Genomic DNA, 18,245 nt, shown 5'->3' with positions numbered 1-18,245 from the left:
TACAGAACTGGTGAAGAACAAGGAAACTTTTCCCCCCCTCAAAATTTGCAGTTCTGAGGAAACTACTTATGGAAGAAAAACCAAGTCACCCACAAAAAGCATCGCAACTGCTGGACCTGATTTAATTTCTTCATTTCAGGAAAAGAAACCTGAGCAATGGGCTCCAACTGTTTACCACAGTCCCATGCTAAGACTTTCTCCTTTTGAGTATTCCATTGCCTTATTGGTAATTTTTCATCTTGATGACTATAATTTCTTGTTAATATAAGGAGCAAGGCAACGGGAAGGTCCACTCAAGTACAAGGAAGGAGTTTATGGAGCTAGAAGAAGTGGGTGAGGTCCTTAATGAATACTTGACATTGATATTCACAAAAGAGAAGATCATGATGGATGGTGAGTCTAGACAGGGATATGTTGATATTCCAGGGCATGTCGATAGAGAAAAGGAGGTGCTGTTGAATGTTTTGAAAAGTATTAAGATAGACGATTCTCCAGGACTTGACAGGAACTATCCCAGAGTATTGAGGGAGACAGGGGGAAAATGTCTCAGGGTTTGTATGAAATTTTTGTGTCATCTTCGGTCACAAGGGAGGTCCCAGAGGACTGGAGAATAGCCAACATTGTTCCTATGTTTAAGAAGGGCAACAGAGATAGTCTGGAAATTGTAGGTTGGTGAGCCTTACATCAGTGATTCAGGAAATTATTGAAGAGTCTTAAGGTTAAGCTTTACTAACCTTTGGGAGAAAGTGAGGACTGCACATGCTGGAGATCAGAAGTTGAAGAGTGTGGTGCTGAAAACACACAGCCGGTCAGGCAGCAATCAAAGAGCAGGAGAATCAATGTTTCAGGCATAAGGGCTGATGAAGGGCTTATGCCTGAAATGTCGGATGTCCTGCTCCTTGGATGCTGGCTGACCGGCTGGGCTTTTCCAGCACCACACTCTTCAACTTCTGATCTCCAGCCTCTGCAGGCCTCACATTCCTGATGAAGGGCTAAATGCCTGGAACATCGATTCTTCTGCTCCTGACTGGGTGCAGAAGATGCTGCCTGACTGGGTGTGCTTTTCCAGCACCAAACTTTTTGACTTTGCTCACACTTGGAAAAATTATTAGCGATAAACAGCATGGCTTTGTGCAGTGGGAGGTAGTGTCCCACAAATATGATTGGGTTTTTTTCAGGAAGTGACAAACATAATTGAGAGCAGGGAAATGGAGGTTTCGATATGGACTTTTGGAAGGCCTTTGACAAGATCCCTCATAGCAGAATGATGCACAAGGTGAATTCACATTGGATCTGCGATGAGCTGGTAAGATGAATACAGAACTGGCTTAGTCTTAGAAGACAGAGAATGGTGGTGGAAAGGTGTTTTCAGACTGGAGATCTGTGACCAGTGGCATCCCACAGGGATCAGTACTGGGACCCCTGTTGTTTGTAAAATATATAAATATTGTGGAGGAGAATGTAGGTGGTCTCATTAGTAATGGAGCAAAGATTGGAGGGAGCTGCAGATAGTAAAAAATATTGTCAGAGGATACAGCAGGATATTGGGAGACTAGAGTCTTGAATGGAGAAATGGCAGATGGAAATCAATCCATCTGATAAAAGTAAGGTGAAGCATTTTGGAAGATATAATGTAGGAGGGAATGGCAGAACCTTCAGTAGCATCAAGATACAGAGGAATCGAAGCTTACAGGTCCACAGTTCCCTGAAAGTGGGAACACAAGTGGATACGGTTGTCAAGAAACCATGTAGCATGCATGCCTTCATTGGTTGTGGCGCAGAGTATAAAAATTGGCAAATCACGTTGCAGATTTATAGAACTTTAGTTCGGCCACATTCAGAATATTGTGTACAGTTTTGGGTGCCACGCTCCCAGAGGATGTGGACGCTTTGGAGAGGTTAAGGAATGGTTTACCAGGATGTTGCTGGTTGGAGGGTGTTAGCAACAAGGAGAGATTGGATAAACTTGGTTTGTTTTCACTTGAATATTGAAAGCTGAGGAATGACCTGACAGAAGTTTACAAAATTATGAGAGACATGGATAAAATGGATAGTCGAAGTCTTTTTCCTAGGACAGAAATATTGATTAGGAGGAGACCTAACGTTTACAGTACAAAAGGAATTGTTTGAAGGAGACGTGTGATGAAAGTTTTTTTCCACAGAAGGTGGTAAGTATCTGGAACTTGCTGCCAGAGGAAATGGTGGAGGCAGATACAATAGTAACATTTAAAAGGCACCTTGATGAAATAATGAAAAGGCAGGGTGTGGATCACATAGAGGTAAAAGGTGGAAACAGGTACACACCAGTGTATCCCATCCAGACCCATTCCCCTACCTTATTATCTACATTTTTCCCTAAATTAATGCACCTAACCCATACATCCCTGAACACTATGGTCAATTCACCTAACCTGCACATCTTTGGACTGTGGGAGTAAACCAGAGAAAATCTGCAGAGGCACAGGGAGAATGTGCAAACTCCACACAGACAGTCACCTGAGGCTGGAATTGAACCAGAGTCTTTAATGCTGTGAGGCAACAGAGCTAACCACTGAGCCACTGTGCTCCCCCCCCCCGCCCCAGTTTTTAGCTCAGAAAAGCATCATGTGTGGCTGCAGTCTTGCTGGGCCGAAGGGCATGTTCCTGCGCTTTTACAGTTCTTTGATTTAATAGTTTTATCCTGAGGAAAATTTCTGTAATAACTACTATTAAACTTATACTTGTTCAAATCAAAAGCTTGGCTGTGAGTCTGCTTTAATTTGAATTACACTGTATTACAATTTTAAGGTGACTATACAAGCTGTACTAACCGACAAACATACATGGTAGATGTACTTGGTGGTCATGACAAATATTTAAAGTCAACTTCAAGAGGAGCAGAAATGATCCTTTGTGGTCTATGAGGATACCTTAAGTCTCCCTAGCCCTGAACGTTTTCCCATCTCATAATTTTCCTTTTTTAATTCTGTCAGACATCTTGTTTATCTCATTAGTGAGCATCTCCACTGCTTTCACTGGCAGCCTTGAATTTTGACTCCTGCTCCTCGCTATTGATGCCATTCACTGTTGGCTTCAGGCAGGAATCAATGTTGGGAAATGTTAGGAAAGTCAGGAGTTAAAACCTCCCAGCCTCAATTTTGAGGTGCTAAGATAGTTTGCGTTCCACATTGTCCCCATTCCAATAAAGTCTTCAGGATGCATATAAAATTAACTTTTCTTTGATAACATTAACTTTTTGTTGATCCAAACATATAGACATGTTGGAAATCACAGTTATCTAAATTAACCTTCAAAACACAACCATGGGATGAATCTTATTTTGGTTTTAGTTAAGAGTCGTTGATACAAATCTTGGCAGAGTGTGGAGGGCTGTTGTAGATTGCAATGGGCAGCAGCAACTCAACGTGCGGGAGCTTGGAACAGGGGCCTTCCAGGACCGGTGAGTCACTGATTTGAACCTTTAAAAACTTACTACGAGCGCAGGAGTCCTCCATTTCTGTTTTCCAGTGGCAGCAGCAACTCAAAGGGCGGCAGCTTGCACCAGGGGCCTGCCAGGAGCAGTGAGTCACTGATTTGAGCTTTTACATTTGAAATCAGAGAGCAGAGGTTTCTGGGAAAGGAGGGACTTCTTTTTATTTCCGTCTAGCTATATAAGTCAGTGTTTTCTCAACCTGAGACCCTACATTTGTAGGGCTTCCCACCCAACCACCTCCTACATCAGCTAAACATCTCTTCTTTTTTACTTTGTGAAAAGCGGACTTACAGGGATGGCAGTGCAGGGAGAGCAATGTTCCTCCTGCATGATGTTTAAGGTGAGGGACGCCATTAGTGTCCATCCAAGTACATCTACAGGAAGTGCACCCAACTCTCGCTGCTCCAAGACTGTGTTAGGGAACTGGAGAGGGAGCTGGATGAACTTCGGATCATTTGGGAGGCAGAGGCTGTGAGAGATGAGTTACAGGGAAGTAGTTACATCTAGGCATGAAGGAAGCTGGGTGACTGTTTGAAGGGGGAAAAAATAGTCAGTGGAGGGATCCTCTGTGGTTGTTCCCCTGAAAAACATGTTTACTGTTTTAGATACTGTTGAGGGGGATGACTTACCAGGGGCAAGCAGTGGGGCCCAGGTCTCTAGCACAGAGCCTGTCCCTGTTGCACAGCAGGGAAGGAGGGAAAGGAGGAGAATGTTAGTCACTGGGGACTCAATAGTTAGAGGCTCAGATAGAAGGTTTGTTGGGAACGAATGAGACTCACGGTTGGTGTGTTGCCTCCCAGGTGCCAGAGTCCGTGATGTCTCAGAACTTAACTTTGGGGTCCTGAAGGGAGAGGGTGACCAGCCTCAAGTCGTGGTCCATGTAGATACCAATGACATAGTTCGAAAGAGGGATAGGGATGTAAGGCAGGATTTCAGAGGGCTAGGGTGGAAGCTGAGAGCTAGAACAAACAGAGTTGTTATCTCTGGTTTGTTACCCGTGCCACGTGATAGCGAGATAAGGAATAGGGAGAGATATCAGCTGAACACGTGGCTGCAAGGATGGTGCAGGAGGGAGGTCTTCAGGTGCTTGGATAATTGGGGCTCATTCTGGGGAAGGTGGGACCTGTACAAACAGGACGGTCTTCACTTGAATCAGAGGGGTACTAATATCCTGGGGTGGGAAATTTGCTGGTGCTATTCGGGTGGGTTTAAACTAGCTCAGCAGGGGGATGGGAACCTGAGGTGTAGTTGCAGTGCACAGGAGGATGAGAGTAGGGAGGACAAGGAGAGGATTTCAGGGTCACAGGAATGTGCTGGCAGACAGCAAGCTGGTTTGAAGTGTCTCTATTTCAATGCCAGAAGTATCCGAAATAAGATAGATGAGCTTGCAGCATGGATAGGTACCTGGGACTTCGATGTTGTGGCCATTTCTGAGACATGGATAGAGCAGGGTGAGGAATGGATGTTGCAGGTTCCAGGGTTTAGATTTTTCATTAAGAACAGGCAAGGCAGTAAAAGAGGGGGAGGTGAGGTCTTGTTAGTCAAGGATAGTATAGCGGTGGCTGAGAGAACTTTTGACGAGGACTGGTCTACTGAGGTAGTGTGGGCTGAGATTAAAAACAGGAGAGGAGAGGTCACACTGCTTGGAGTTTTTTATAGGCAACCACAGAGTTCCAGGGAGGTGGGAGAGAGGTTTGGCAAAATTATTCTGGGTAGGAGTGAAAGGAACAAGATGGTCATTATGGGGGAACTTTAACTTCCCCAACGTTGACTGGAAGTGCTATAACTCCAGTATGTCGGATGGATGAATTTTTGTCCAATGTGTGCAGGAGGGATTCCTGACACAGTATGTCGAAGGGCTGACAAGAGGGGAGGCCACACTGGATCTGGTGCTTGGTAATGAACCAGGCCAGGTGTTTGACTTAGTTGTAGGTGAGCACTTTGGAGAGAGTGACCATAATTCAGTTATGTTTAGTTTAGTGATGGAAAGGGATAGGTACATGCCACAGGTCAAGAATTATTGATGGGGCAAGGGCAATTATAATGGGATTAGGCAAGAATTAGGATGCATAGAATGGGGTAGCAAAATGCAGGGGTTGCAGAAAATGGAAATGTCGAGCTGGTTTAAGGAACAGGTATTGCATTTCCTTGACAGGTCTGTCCCTGTCAGGCAGGGAGGAAGTGATAAGGTAAGGGAACCATGGTTTACTACAGAAAGTGCATCTCTTGTTAAGCGGGAGAAGGAGGCCTATGTGTTGATGAGGCAAGATGGTTCAGATGAGGCCATGGAGAGTTACAGATCAGCTAGGAAGGATTTAAAGAGAGTATTAAGAAGAGCAAAGAGAAGACACAAGCAGTCTTTAGCAAATAGTATAAAGGAGAACCCTAAAGCTTTCTATAGATGTATGAGAAATAAAAGGATGACAGTCAAAGACAGAAATGGGAAGTTGAGTGTGGACCCTGTGGAGATCAGAGAGGTGCTAAATGAACATTTCTCGTTGGTTTTCACTCAGGAAAAGGAGAATATTGTAGAGGAGAAGAATGAGGTATAACATATTAGATTAGAAAGGATCGAAGTTAGTTATGAACAGGTATTATCAATTCTAGAAGGAGTGAAAGTAGACAAGTCCCCTGGGCCGGATGGGATTTATCCAAGGATTCTCTGGGAAGCTAGGGAGGAGATAGCAGAGCCTTTGGCTTTGATATTTGAGTCTTCATTGCCTACAGGTTTAGTACCAGAGGACTGGAGGATTGCAAACATTGTGCCCTTGTTCAAGAAGGGCAGTAGAAATGACCCAGGTAATTATAGACCAGTGAGCCTTACTTCTGTTTAGCGAAAGGTTTGGGAAAGGATTATAAGAGATAAGATTTATAATCATCTAGCAAGCAACAATTTGATTTCAGATAGTCAACATGGTTTCGTCAAGGGCAGGCCGTGTCTCAGAAAACTCATTGAGTTTTTTGAGAAGGTGACCAAGCAGGTAGATGAGCGTAGGGCAGTTGACTGGGTATACATGGACATCAGTAAAGCTTTTGATAAGGTTCCACATGGTAGGCTGTTGGAGAAAATGCTGAGACAAGGGATTGAGGGTGATTTAGCAGTTTGGATTAAAAACTGGTTTTCTGAAAGAAGGCAGCGAGTGGTGCTTGATGAAAAATATTTAGCCTGGAGTCTGTTTACTAGTGGTGTGTCACAAGGATTTGTTTTTGGACCACTGCTGTTTGTCATTTGTATAAATGACTGAGACGCAGATATAGGTGGATGGATTAGTAAATTTGCAGATGACGTTAAAGTCAATGGAGTAATGGACAGTTTGGAAGAATATTACAGGTTGCAGGGGGGCTTGGATAAACTGCAGAATTGGGCTGAGAGGTGGCAAATGGAGTTCAATGCAGCTAAATGTGAGGTGATGCACTTTGGGAAGAATAACAGGAAGACAGAGTACTGGGTCAATGGAAAGATTCTTGGTAGTGTGGATGTGCAGAGTGATCTTGGAGTCCGTGTACATAGATCCCTGAAAGTTGCTACCCAGGTTGATAGTGCTGTTAAGGCAGCATATGGTGTGTTAGGTTTCATTGGTAGAGGGATTGAGTTCCGGAGTCGCAATATCGTGCTGCAACTATACAAAACGCTAGTGCAGCCACATTTGGAATATTGTGTACAGTTCTGGTCGCCATATTTCAGGAAGGATGTGGAAGCATTGGAAAAGGTGCAGAGTTTGCCAGGTTGTTGCCTGGTCTGGAGGGAAGGTCTTATGAGGAAAGGCTGAGAGACTTGGGTCTGTTCTCATTGGCAATAAGAAGGCTAAGAGGGGATTTGATAGAGACATACAAGATGATCAGAGGATTAGATAGGGTAGACAGTGAAAGTCTGCTTCCTAGGGTGATGACGTCAGCGTGTACGAGGGGGCATAACTACAAATTGAGGGGTGATAGATTTAAGACAATTGTCAGAGGCAGCTTCTTTACTCAGAGAGAGGTAAGGACATGGAATACCCTACCTGCTAATGTAGTTAACTCAGCCACATTAGGGAGATTTAAACAATCCTTAGATAAGCACATGGATGATTTTGGGATAGTGTAGGGGGACGAGCTGAGAATAGTTCACAGGTCAGCGCAACATCGAAAACCGAAGGGCCTGTTGTGCGCTGTATTGTTCTATGTTCTATGTTCTATTGATGGGATGCAGAACTGGGCAGATAAGTGGCAGATGGAATTCAACCTGGAAAAGTGATTCAGTTTGGAAGGTCAAATTTGAATGCAGAATACAGGGTTAAAGACAGTGTGGAGGAACAGAGGGATCTTGGGGTCCATGTCCATAGATCCCTCGAAGTTGCCACCCAAATTGATAGGGTTGTCAAGAAGGCATATGGTGTGTTGGCTTTCATTAGTAGGGGGAATTGAGTTTAAGAGCCACAAGGTTATACTACAGCTCTATAGGGTGCTGGATAGACCACACTTGGAATATTGTGTTCAGTTCTGGTCACCTCAGTATAGAAAAGATGTGGAAGTTTTAGAGAGTGTGCTGAGGAGATTTACCACGATACTGCCTGGACTGTAGAGCATGTCTTATGAAGAAAGGTTGAGGGAGCTTGGGCTTTTCTCATTGGAGTAAAGAAGGATGAGAGGTGACTTGATAGAGATGTCCAAGATGATAAGAGGCATAGAAACAGTGAGACATTTTTACATGGTGGAAATGGCTTTCACAAGGATCATAATTGGAGGTGATTGGAGGAATGTTTTGGGGGAGATATCAGAGGTTGGTTCTTTACACAGAGCGTGGTCAGTGCATGGAATGCATTTCCAGCAGTGGTAGTAGAGTCAGATAAATTAGGGACATTTAAGCAATGCTCGGACAGCCACATAGAAGTTAGTACCATGTAGGGTCTGATCTTTGTGTAGGATAAAAGGCTGGCACAACATCGAGGGCCGACAGCCTGTACTGTGCTTTACTGTTCTATGTTCTATGTTAAGTGTCAATTCATCAGTGTCAAAGGAGGGTCCTATCCAACATTATCTTTCTTAATTGCCCACGGGAGCATCGTATTTAAAACCTCCATGTGCCCAATATCAATCACTGCAAGCCAGCAATTACAGTAATTTGCAGTAAACATAGTGGGAGGACAATGCTTCAGAAGGCACTGATGTCATGGGTGAGACTTTATAGTGGATAGTTGATCTCCTTTGGAAATATATTGGCTCTTCAAATCATCAAACACCTATCATTGATGCAACAGCTACAAGAATAAAACTACGGAGGCACCATGTCTTTTTCAACCCCACTCCTCCCCTCATGCTCATCATAACATAAGATCTGCTCATTGTTCATTGTGGGAGCATCAGATTGTAAAAACATCAGAGTTGCAAAAGTTTACTAATTAAACAAAGAATGAACAAACAAAAATCTGCCTTTGCTTTTGGGATTAAACAGTGGCTGATTGTCTTTGGAACTGCAATAATTTTAGTCAGTGAGCGATCACTGCTCCCAGCTCACATCTAGCCAAAACTGGATGTCAGTGAAGCTGTGTCTGACGTGCTGTGCAAGATGCTGCTGCCTTCTCTCATGCAGAATTGAATGAATTTCCTTTATTGTCACATGTACTGAAATAAGTATATGTGAAAAGTTTACAGTCGCTGCAATACAGGGCCATCTTAGGCACAAAGATAGCCAGGTACAGATACTTAAGATGAAATTCTTAGGAAACAAAAAAAAATAGATAAGTTAAAGCAACAAATAGTCCAACAGTATAGGTCATAGGAATAATTTTTTTTTAAAAAGCAATATGTTCAAAATATCACTCTTTTTGAGCCAACAGAGACCTGCACCATAGACCCACCAACATAGGAGTTGCCCCATTTTAGGCACCATCTCTTTGTCACCAGGCCCACTTCATTGAACCCGTAATCACCCCGCAACCAAAAGGCCCTGTTTCCACTGTCAGGCCAGGCCACTGTCGGGACACGAATCTCTGCAGATATCACCTTGCTGACGTCACTACCTTAAAAAGTTCACTGCCGCTGGTGCTGCCACCCCCAATCCCTGGAGGAGCTTTGCTGTCGCTGCCACCGACCCCGAAAATAGGAGAACCTAGGCCTGAAGGGATACGGTTAGGGTAAGGGTGAAGGTTAGGGTAAGATTTTAAAGGTCACCTATGATCACTTCTGCTTCAAAAAGATGGCTATTATTAAGTTGTTCTGATCAATGATATTATCAAGGTACTGTGGCAGGATTTATATTCGACATATTGTGTCACTGTTGCATTTCACATTCAGAATTTGGTGATGATAGACATCTTTAACCCATACTATTTCTGGACAGTGCAATTTTGATAAATGCTATTGGCCCTTGTGGGGCCTAATGTCAATCACAAGTAGGTCCCCTCCCTCAGAGAAACAAAAACCCACTGACTCCAGCCTCTCTAGTTGTGTTGACAGCCATTTCTCATTCCATTGTGTATTTGGAGGATCGAGGCATCAAAGTAAGCTCCCTCGGGTGAGTCAGAGGCTTAGCCTCTCAATCTAGGTAACTCCATAGTCATGCCAAGCATAGTGATCCACTGTGCCCACCCACCAATTGAAGCTATCGATGATCCAGCTCCTACAGTATTCTGTGATTTCCCATGCTATTGCGCCTCCCACTCTTATATGGTGAATTGCGACTTGCTGTTTACAACATTTCAGCAAGATGCCTCTAATCCCCACAACTGACTTCCTCAATGTGCTTTCCCCAGCAGAAGACAAAGTGCCATACCAGAGAGAGTGTTTTTCCCTCCACAAATGCTGCCAGAGTTGCTGAGTTTTTCAGCATTCTCTATGTTTGTTTCAGATTTCCAGTATCTGCACTATTTCATTTTTAATCAAGTTATTAATATGGCTTTTTCAGATCAGTTAGACCCAAGAATGTTGTTAGTACAGGATTCAGTGATGGCAATGCTTTTCAATGTCAGTGGTGAATTGATAGCTTCTCCCTTGTTGGAGATGGTCATTTGTGTGGCATGAATGTTACTTGCCACTTTTCTGCCCAAGCCTGGACATTGTCTAAATCTGTCTGCGTCAGTATCCGAGGAATCATGAATGATGCTAAGCATTGTGCAGTCATTGACGAACATCCCTACTTCTGAGGGATCTGATGATAGAGCGAAGGTCATCGATGAAGCTGCTGAAAATGTTTGCAACTAGGACACTACCCTGAGGAACTCCTGCAGAGATTTCCTGGAGCTCAGATGCACCACCTACAATGATAAAAATCTCAGATCCAGTTTATGAACTATGTACTTTAGTATCTGACTAACTTAATCAGCAGTGGTGCTGCCAAGCTAATCTTGGTGGTGGATATTGAAATCCTTCAAGCAGGAGTGCATTTTCACCTCAGTGCTTCCTCCAACTTATTGTTCAATATGGCAGAGCACTGATTTATTAACTGAGGCAGGATGGTAAATGATAATCAGCAGGAGGTTTCCTTGCTCATATTTGACCTGCTACTTAAAGACTACATTGGAGTCAATGTTGAGGACTCCCAGGTCAACCCTGTTTTGACCGAATGACACTATCTCGCCACCTCTGCTGGGTCTTTTCTGCCGGTGGGACTGGATCTATCTAGGGATGGTGATGGTGGCATCTGGGTCACTGCATGCGATGTATGATTCCATGAGTATGACCCTTGTTTGACTCGTCTGAAAGGCAGCTGTCCCAATTTTGGAACTTGCCCCAGATATTAATAAGAAGAAGCTTGCAGGGTCAACAGGCTGTTATTGACATGTCATTTCCAGCATTGAGGTTGATGCCATGTGGTCTATCTGGTTTCATTCTGTTTTTAATTTTTTTAGCGATTTTGATACAATAAGCAGCTAACTCATCCATTTAAGAAGGCAGTTAAGAGTTAACCACATTGTCGTGGAGCTATAGTCACATGTAGGCTATGATGACAGAAGGATATTCGTGAAACAGATGGATTTTTATAACAATTGACAATGGTCATCATTAGATTTTTAGTTCCAGATTTTTAATGGATTTAATTCCACCATCTGCCATGCTCGGGTTCAAATCCAGTTCTTTAGGGTCTTTTGATTATTGGTCTAGTACAGTATGATTATGCTCTCATCATGTCCAAACAACACCTCTGACACTGTAATCCTATGCACCAAGGTAGCAGAGATTGCCCTGCAAAGTGGAGGGGGTGTCTCCTGAGTCATACTGACAATGCACAACATATTGTCCAATCAATAGGAGAGCTGTCAACAGAGAAATTCATGATCATTTCACTCACGTTAATGGTTTTTTAATAATTCTTTAGAAATCCTATTACTATTTTTTACTTTTTATATTATCCTTGTGCTATGGTTGATGCTGGACAAGGCAACCCCTTATTTCATAGAAATGTGTCTTGGGTGATTATGTGCCAGTGTTTAATGATTCTTCCTCCCAATAGATATTGGAAAAGGCTCCACATAATCGCAAGAAAACAATTCTTTCCAGAATCACACAAAATACACTACAGAAGCAGGCCATTCAGCCTATCATATAGATGTCAGTGCTAATTCCTCAATTACAGCTGTCTTCTAACATCTGCTCTGAACATTTCTGCTTATAACAAATTCCTTTTCATCCCGATCTACTGGCTTTTTACTTAATTTTTGAAGCAGCATTTCGTTTGATGACTTTCCAAACTACAGATTTATTTTCATTTCTGGATTTTTATTTGATGCAGATGGTCGTTTTGATGGATCCAACTGAAGATCCTGATGACATCTTGCGAGCTAATAGGTCCCGAGAAAGAACATTTATGTTTGATGTGGTGTTTGATCACACATCCACCCAGGTACAGAATCACAGTATAAAATAATTGTGTGTGTGCATGCATGTGATTATGTACGAGAGACCTGTGCTTGTGTAATTATAATTGTGTGTGTGTGTGTGTGTGAGAGAGAGAGAGAGACAGAGACAGTGTTTGTGTGAGAGAGTCTGTTGTGTATTTATGTGTGTGTGTGTATGTGTGTGTGAGAAAGGGACAGTGTGTGCATATACATGTTTGTGAGAGAACAGTGTGTGTATTTGTGTTGTGTGTGAGACTGCATGTTTGTGTATGTGTGAGACAGACAGTGTGTGTTTGTGTGTGTGTGTGACTGTGTGTGTTTGTGTGTATGTGTGAGAGACAGTGTTCGTGAAAATGTGGGGACACAAGTACGTATGTGTCATCAAAGTGTTGTGGTTCTTTAGCCATGAACTTGATTTCATAGACAACCTCGGCATTACAACTCTTATAAATGATAACCTTCTATTGCATTAATATTTTATCCCTTATTATGATAATGTTTAAGAGCATATTAAAAATAACTGTGATTACTATTTAAATTAATTTGTGTTCACAAACTGGGATGTCGTAGGGTCATAGAGTTGTGCTGTACGGAAACAAACCCTTCAGTCCAATTCATCCACGCCAACCAGATATCCCAAGTGAGTCTAATCCCATTTGCTAGGATTTAGCTCATATTCCTCTAAACCCTTTCTATTCATGTACCCATCTAGATGCCTTTTAAATGTTGTAATTTTAGCAGCCTCCATCACTTCCTCTGGCACCACCTTCTGTGTGAAATAGTTGCCCCTTAGGTCCCTTTTAAATCTTTCCCTCTCGCCTTAAACTTTTGCCCTCTAGTTTTGGACTCCTCTAACCTGGCTATTCACCTGATCCATGTCCTTCATGGTTTTATAAATTTGTATGATGTGATCCTATCTTGCTACCCACCATTACCATCACTGATGTCATTGCTTAGAAATATGTTATATTCCTTTGCCAGGGATAGTCCAGTTTCCCTACATGATAGATGTACTCTACCACTACAGCTACATATCTCTACTGCAACCACCTGGTGTACTGACATAATGTCACAATGGGTAACCTGCTGGACTCTCTGAGGTAGACCGGCAATTAGATATGGAATGTTAATCTGATGTTGCAGCCTGGTGTTCATTCCAAATGGGTTGATGCCTGAACTTTTTTTTCATTGATCCAGATATCCGTCAGAGGTAGAATCACAGTAAGATTCAATGTGTAGTGGCTTCTAACCAAAGGATACATTTCAACTCACTACTTTAATTAACTCTAATAAAGTCTCTGTTTTTATTTTTCTAAGCTGATTGTCTTCTTAACCTGCTTTGTTAGTTTGTTTTTATGTCATTCTTCCTGTTGGTAAGAAAGAAGAATGATCGGAGCTACATGTCTCTCCTATTAACCTCTATCCATCTAGCTCCTTCGGGTGTCTAAAAAGAAATTTGTTTCGGCTCCTGGGGCTTGACCTCCATAATTCTTCCTGCTGTCTCAGATGAATTGCTTCATAAGATATAGGAGCAGAATTAGGCCATTTGGCCCATTGAGTCTGCTCCGCCATTTGACCATGGCTGATATCCTCCTCAACCCCATTTTCCTGCCTTCTCCCCCTAACCAATCAACCTATTACCCATTAAAAATCTGTCTAACTCCTCCTTAAATTTACTCACTGTCCCAGCAATGTGGGGTAGTGGTACAGCACTTCTGCTAATTAAACCAAACACACAGAAAAGCTCACCTTGCCTCGTAATCTATTAAAGTATGAGTGGCAGAAAACTACAGATTCCACTATTTTAAAGAAAAAATATCAATTTTATTCTTTAACTCTAAAAGCGAACATTAAATAAGAACTATTTACAACTTTATGCCTTAAATGTTTGTTATCTACCTGCATCTCTACATTTTAAAGGTTTGTTATCTATCTTCCACTCTACAACACAATACTGATCCAATAAAAGCCCCTAATAATATTACAGCAGCTTAACTTTAAAAAAAAGACAGTGGCTGTCGTGTCCAGTGTCTGTGACCTTCTGTTTGTACATCTCCCTGGGTCATCTTTGGTCTTCTGCTGCAAAGATGTTTCACATGAAAAAGGTACCTTTGATAGAATGTTTTTTAGGGCAGTCTCTCAATGGCAGTTGGTGCTGTTCCTCTGGTTAACTCTCAAAATGCTGGCTTATTTTGTACCCCAAACATCAGATTGTCTCGTTGGTTCGATGTTGGTGGTCAAAATAACCGAGGTATCTAGTTTTCAACCAAATGTTATATATTTTCAATTTTTCAGTACACTCTGAGACTGTTAGTCAGTCACGTGACACTGACTGTCACTGCCAAAGCAGCCTTCACTCTTTCTTAAAGGTACAGTACATGCTTTCAACTTCATAACAGCAGTGAATTCCACAGATTCACAACCCTTTGGGAGAAGTAGTTTTTCCTCAACTCTGCTTTAAATTTGCCATCCCTTATCTTAAGTCTATGACCTGCCTCAGGCGACTGTGTGGAGTTTGCATGTTCTCCCCGTGTCTGCGTGGGTTTCTTCCGTGTGCTCCGGTTTCCTCCCACAGTCCAAAGATGTGCAGGTCAGGTGAATTGGCCATGCTAAGTTCCTCGTAGTGTTAGGTAAGGGGTAAATGTAGGGGTATGGGTGGGTTGCGCTTCGGCGGGTCGGTGTGGATTTGTTGGGCCGAAGGGCCTGTTTCCACACTGTAATGTAATGTCATCTAAAAAAATCTCCCGACAACAGGAAATATCGCCTCCACATCAGTTTTATCCATAACTTTCATCATCTAGAATACCTCGATTTGATCTTCGCTCATTCTTCTAAATTCCAGAGAGTATAGGCCTAAACTGCTCAATCTATGTTCATATGATAAACCCCTAATCTCTGGGATCAACTAGTGAACCTCCTCTGAATTGCCTCCAATGCCATCACATTTCTTCAAATAAGGGGACCAAAACTATGCACAATACTTTGGGCGTCGTCTCATGAATGTCTTAAGAACTGTACAGTTTTCCATTAAGTAATCCAAATTTAAGTGTTGATTGAAATCAAAGAGATTGCCTCATTGGAGTCATGATACCATCCTTTTGATGTGGACAGGGTAATTCAGCTCTTGGGATCTTATTAGGAATCAACACCAGCTTTTGACAAGCTCTAGATAGACAATCTTAGAATTAACACCTATTTCTGTTGGAACCAATTTCTAGCTGTCTTAAGGTTTTTCATTAAACATAGTGCATCATCAACTTGAAAATCTCATTGACCATGGAATATGGGAAAAAAATGAGATTGGTGTTGTTTGAAGTGATCCTGTAAAATTGTTATTAAGCATTTAACTTCCAAATCTCTCTAGCTGTAATTATCAACACCATCTCATTTATTTGGCGTTTTTATGTGGTAAAATGTTTCATGTCACTTCCACATGAGTGCTATCAAAGCAAATTTGACACTGAGCCTTGTAAAAAAATGTATGGGAAAGTTTAATCACTAGTTTTAAGATATGTCTTAAATGGGGAAGGAGAGGAACAAATGCAGAGAGGTTTAGGAGAGAGAGAGGAGTATGTTTATTGAGGAAGGGAGGAGCAGGTTTTTGGGGGGGGAGAGGTGAAGGTTTATTAAGGGAGACAGAAGCAGGTACAGAGAAGTTTAGGAGGGATTGAGGACTAAGTTTATTGGAAGGTGCAGAGAAGTTTAGGAGGGAATTCTAAAGCCTGGTGCCTAATCAGCGGAAGACCTGGCTGTTGGTATGGGTGCCTGGGAGCACTTGGTGCTGATGCTCTGCTCATTCCACAGCGTAGCCAACCCACAGGTAGGTTTTAATCCATTGATCATTTCCGTCTCTTTTCTGTTCATGCTTGCTCTAGTTCAACCTCCTTCACATTTCTAACCTTCATCTTACCCTCTATCTTGAAGGTAGGTGATGAGTTTGTGCTCCAGATGTACAAGGGAGAATCTCTTAGAGAGAAGAGGGAGAGAAGTTTCAGTCATGTGAAAAGAAGATTGCATCCAATCACTGTTGCACATGATAGGTTCCTGATAAAAGAATGGGAGCAGGTGGAGGATCAGTTGTGATAAGGAAAATGTCGCCGTAACAGAGTATATGAACAGATGAAAAAATACTTAATTCTTCACTGATCACAAGAGGAGCAACAGTGATTGATCAGGGAATTGCAGATCAGCCTGACGTCAATGTTGGAGTAATTATTGGAAAACCTTCTGAGGTACAGGCTCAATGAAGACTTGAAAAGGCAGGTATTGATCAGGGATAGTCAGCAGATTTTTTAGACAGAAATTCTGTCTGACTAATTTAATTTAGTTTTTTGAAGTGACTAAATATATTGATGAGGATGATGTGGTTTACATGGACTTCAGTATGGCCTTTGATGAATTCCCACATAGAAGCTGATCCAGAAGGTAAGAGCCCATGGGATGCAAAGTATGTTGGTATACTGGATTCAAAATTGTCTTACAAATAGGAGGCAAAGGGTGATGATGGAGGGTTGTAATCATGGTTGGAAGCCTGTGATCAGTGGTGTACCACAAGGATTGATGATATGACCTTTGCTATTTCTTATATAATTAATATCTTGGATGTGAATATAAAAGGTATAATTAGCAAGTTTGCAGACCACACAAAAATTGGTAGAGTTGTTGATAGCGCAGTGGATAATCTCAGGCTACAGTCTGATATTGGTCAGCTGGTAAATTTGGCAGAGCAGTGGCAAATTGAATTTAATCCTGATATGCATTAAATAAGGGAAGGATTCACACATTGAATGCTAGGTTCCTAAGGAATACTGAGGATCAAAGGGACATTAGTGTACAAGTCCATAGATCCCTGAAAGTGTCAGCACAGGTAGGAAGGGTGGTGAAGAAGGCATATGTGATGCTTGCCTTTATTAGCCAGTGTGTAGAATACAGCAGCAAGGAACTCTTGTTACAACTTTACAAAACACAGATGGAATACCATGTGCAATTCTGGTCACCGCAGTGTTGGAAGGACATAATTGCATTGGAGAGAATGCAGAAGAGATTCACCACGATATTGCCTGGGATGGAAAGCCTTAGTTATGAGGAGAGACTGGATAAGCTGGATTTGTTTTTTTTTTCTTGGAACTGAGTAAGTTAGGGAGATCTGATTGAAATATATAAAATTATGAGAGGCAGAGACAAGGTAGACCATGAGAATCTTTTCACCATGGCAGACATATCTATGACCAGAGGACATAAGTTTAAGATAAGGAGCAGGTGGTTTACAGGGTATCTGAAGAAATGTTTTTCACCCAAAGGATAGTAGAAATATGGAATGTGTTGCCTGAGGAGGTGGTGGAAGCAGATACTCTCACAACATTTAATAAATATCTGGACAAGGGACCAAGGTAAATTATTGGGATTAATATAATTAGATATTTGTTGGTCAGCCTAGACATGATGGCCTGAAGGGCCTGTTGTTCTGTGTGACTCTATGACTAAGGTGATTGTGTAATCGTAATGTGACTAGACTAGTGACCCATGCTGATGTTTTGTGGCCATAGACATGAATCCCATCACTGCAAATAAAAGTCTGGAATTGAAAGCTCTTTCAGTGATGGTGACCACGAAGCCATCAGTGGTTGCCATAAAGACCAATTAGTTCACTCAGAGATTTATCTAACTTTGTAGATGATACCACCCTGTGTGCTCTGTCCTCATGGAATGTGCCTGTCATAAAGTCTGGGGATGAGGATCTGCCCTGTAGAAACTGCTTTCTTGGATTAGGCTGTCCGGTCTCTGGATTTGCTGCATCTCTGTCTCAACCTTATCTGAGAATGATGGCTATCTAATTCTCTGGAGTTACAATAAACGCTTTGATTTACACTCTTGTATAGAATACTTATCTGTGTATCACTACTGTTTAGTACAGTTTCATGCACCCTCTCTTTTCAGAGTCTCAATAACACGTGACCGCT

At 42.2% G+C, this 18,245-nt stretch overlaps 1 protein-coding gene across 2 annotated transcripts in view; it reads left to right on the top strand.

The window, feature by feature from the left end:
• LOC140464442 (kinesin-like protein KIF19) overlaps positions 1–18,245 on the top strand; it is a 302,590-nt gene that overhangs the window by 75,571 nt on the left and 208,774 nt on the right. For both annotated transcript variants that reach the window (XM_072559496.1, XM_072559497.1), the window contains one exon: positions 12,180–12,290. In XM_072559496.1, the coding sequence (XP_072415597.1) occupies positions 12,180–12,290 (111 nt within the window). The remainder of the gene's footprint in view (positions 1–12,179; positions 12,291–18,245) is intronic.

This window comes from Chiloscyllium punctatum, chromosome 40 (assembly GCF_047496795.1).
Source record: "Chiloscyllium punctatum isolate Juve2018m chromosome 40, sChiPun1.3, whole genome shotgun sequence".
In the NCBI taxonomy this organism is placed as follows: Eukaryota; Metazoa; Chordata; class Chondrichthyes; order Orectolobiformes; family Hemiscylliidae; genus Chiloscyllium; species Chiloscyllium punctatum.
The sequence above is the reverse complement of the archived record's forward strand: the minus strand, read 5'-3'. Positions and strand labels throughout refer to the sequence as shown.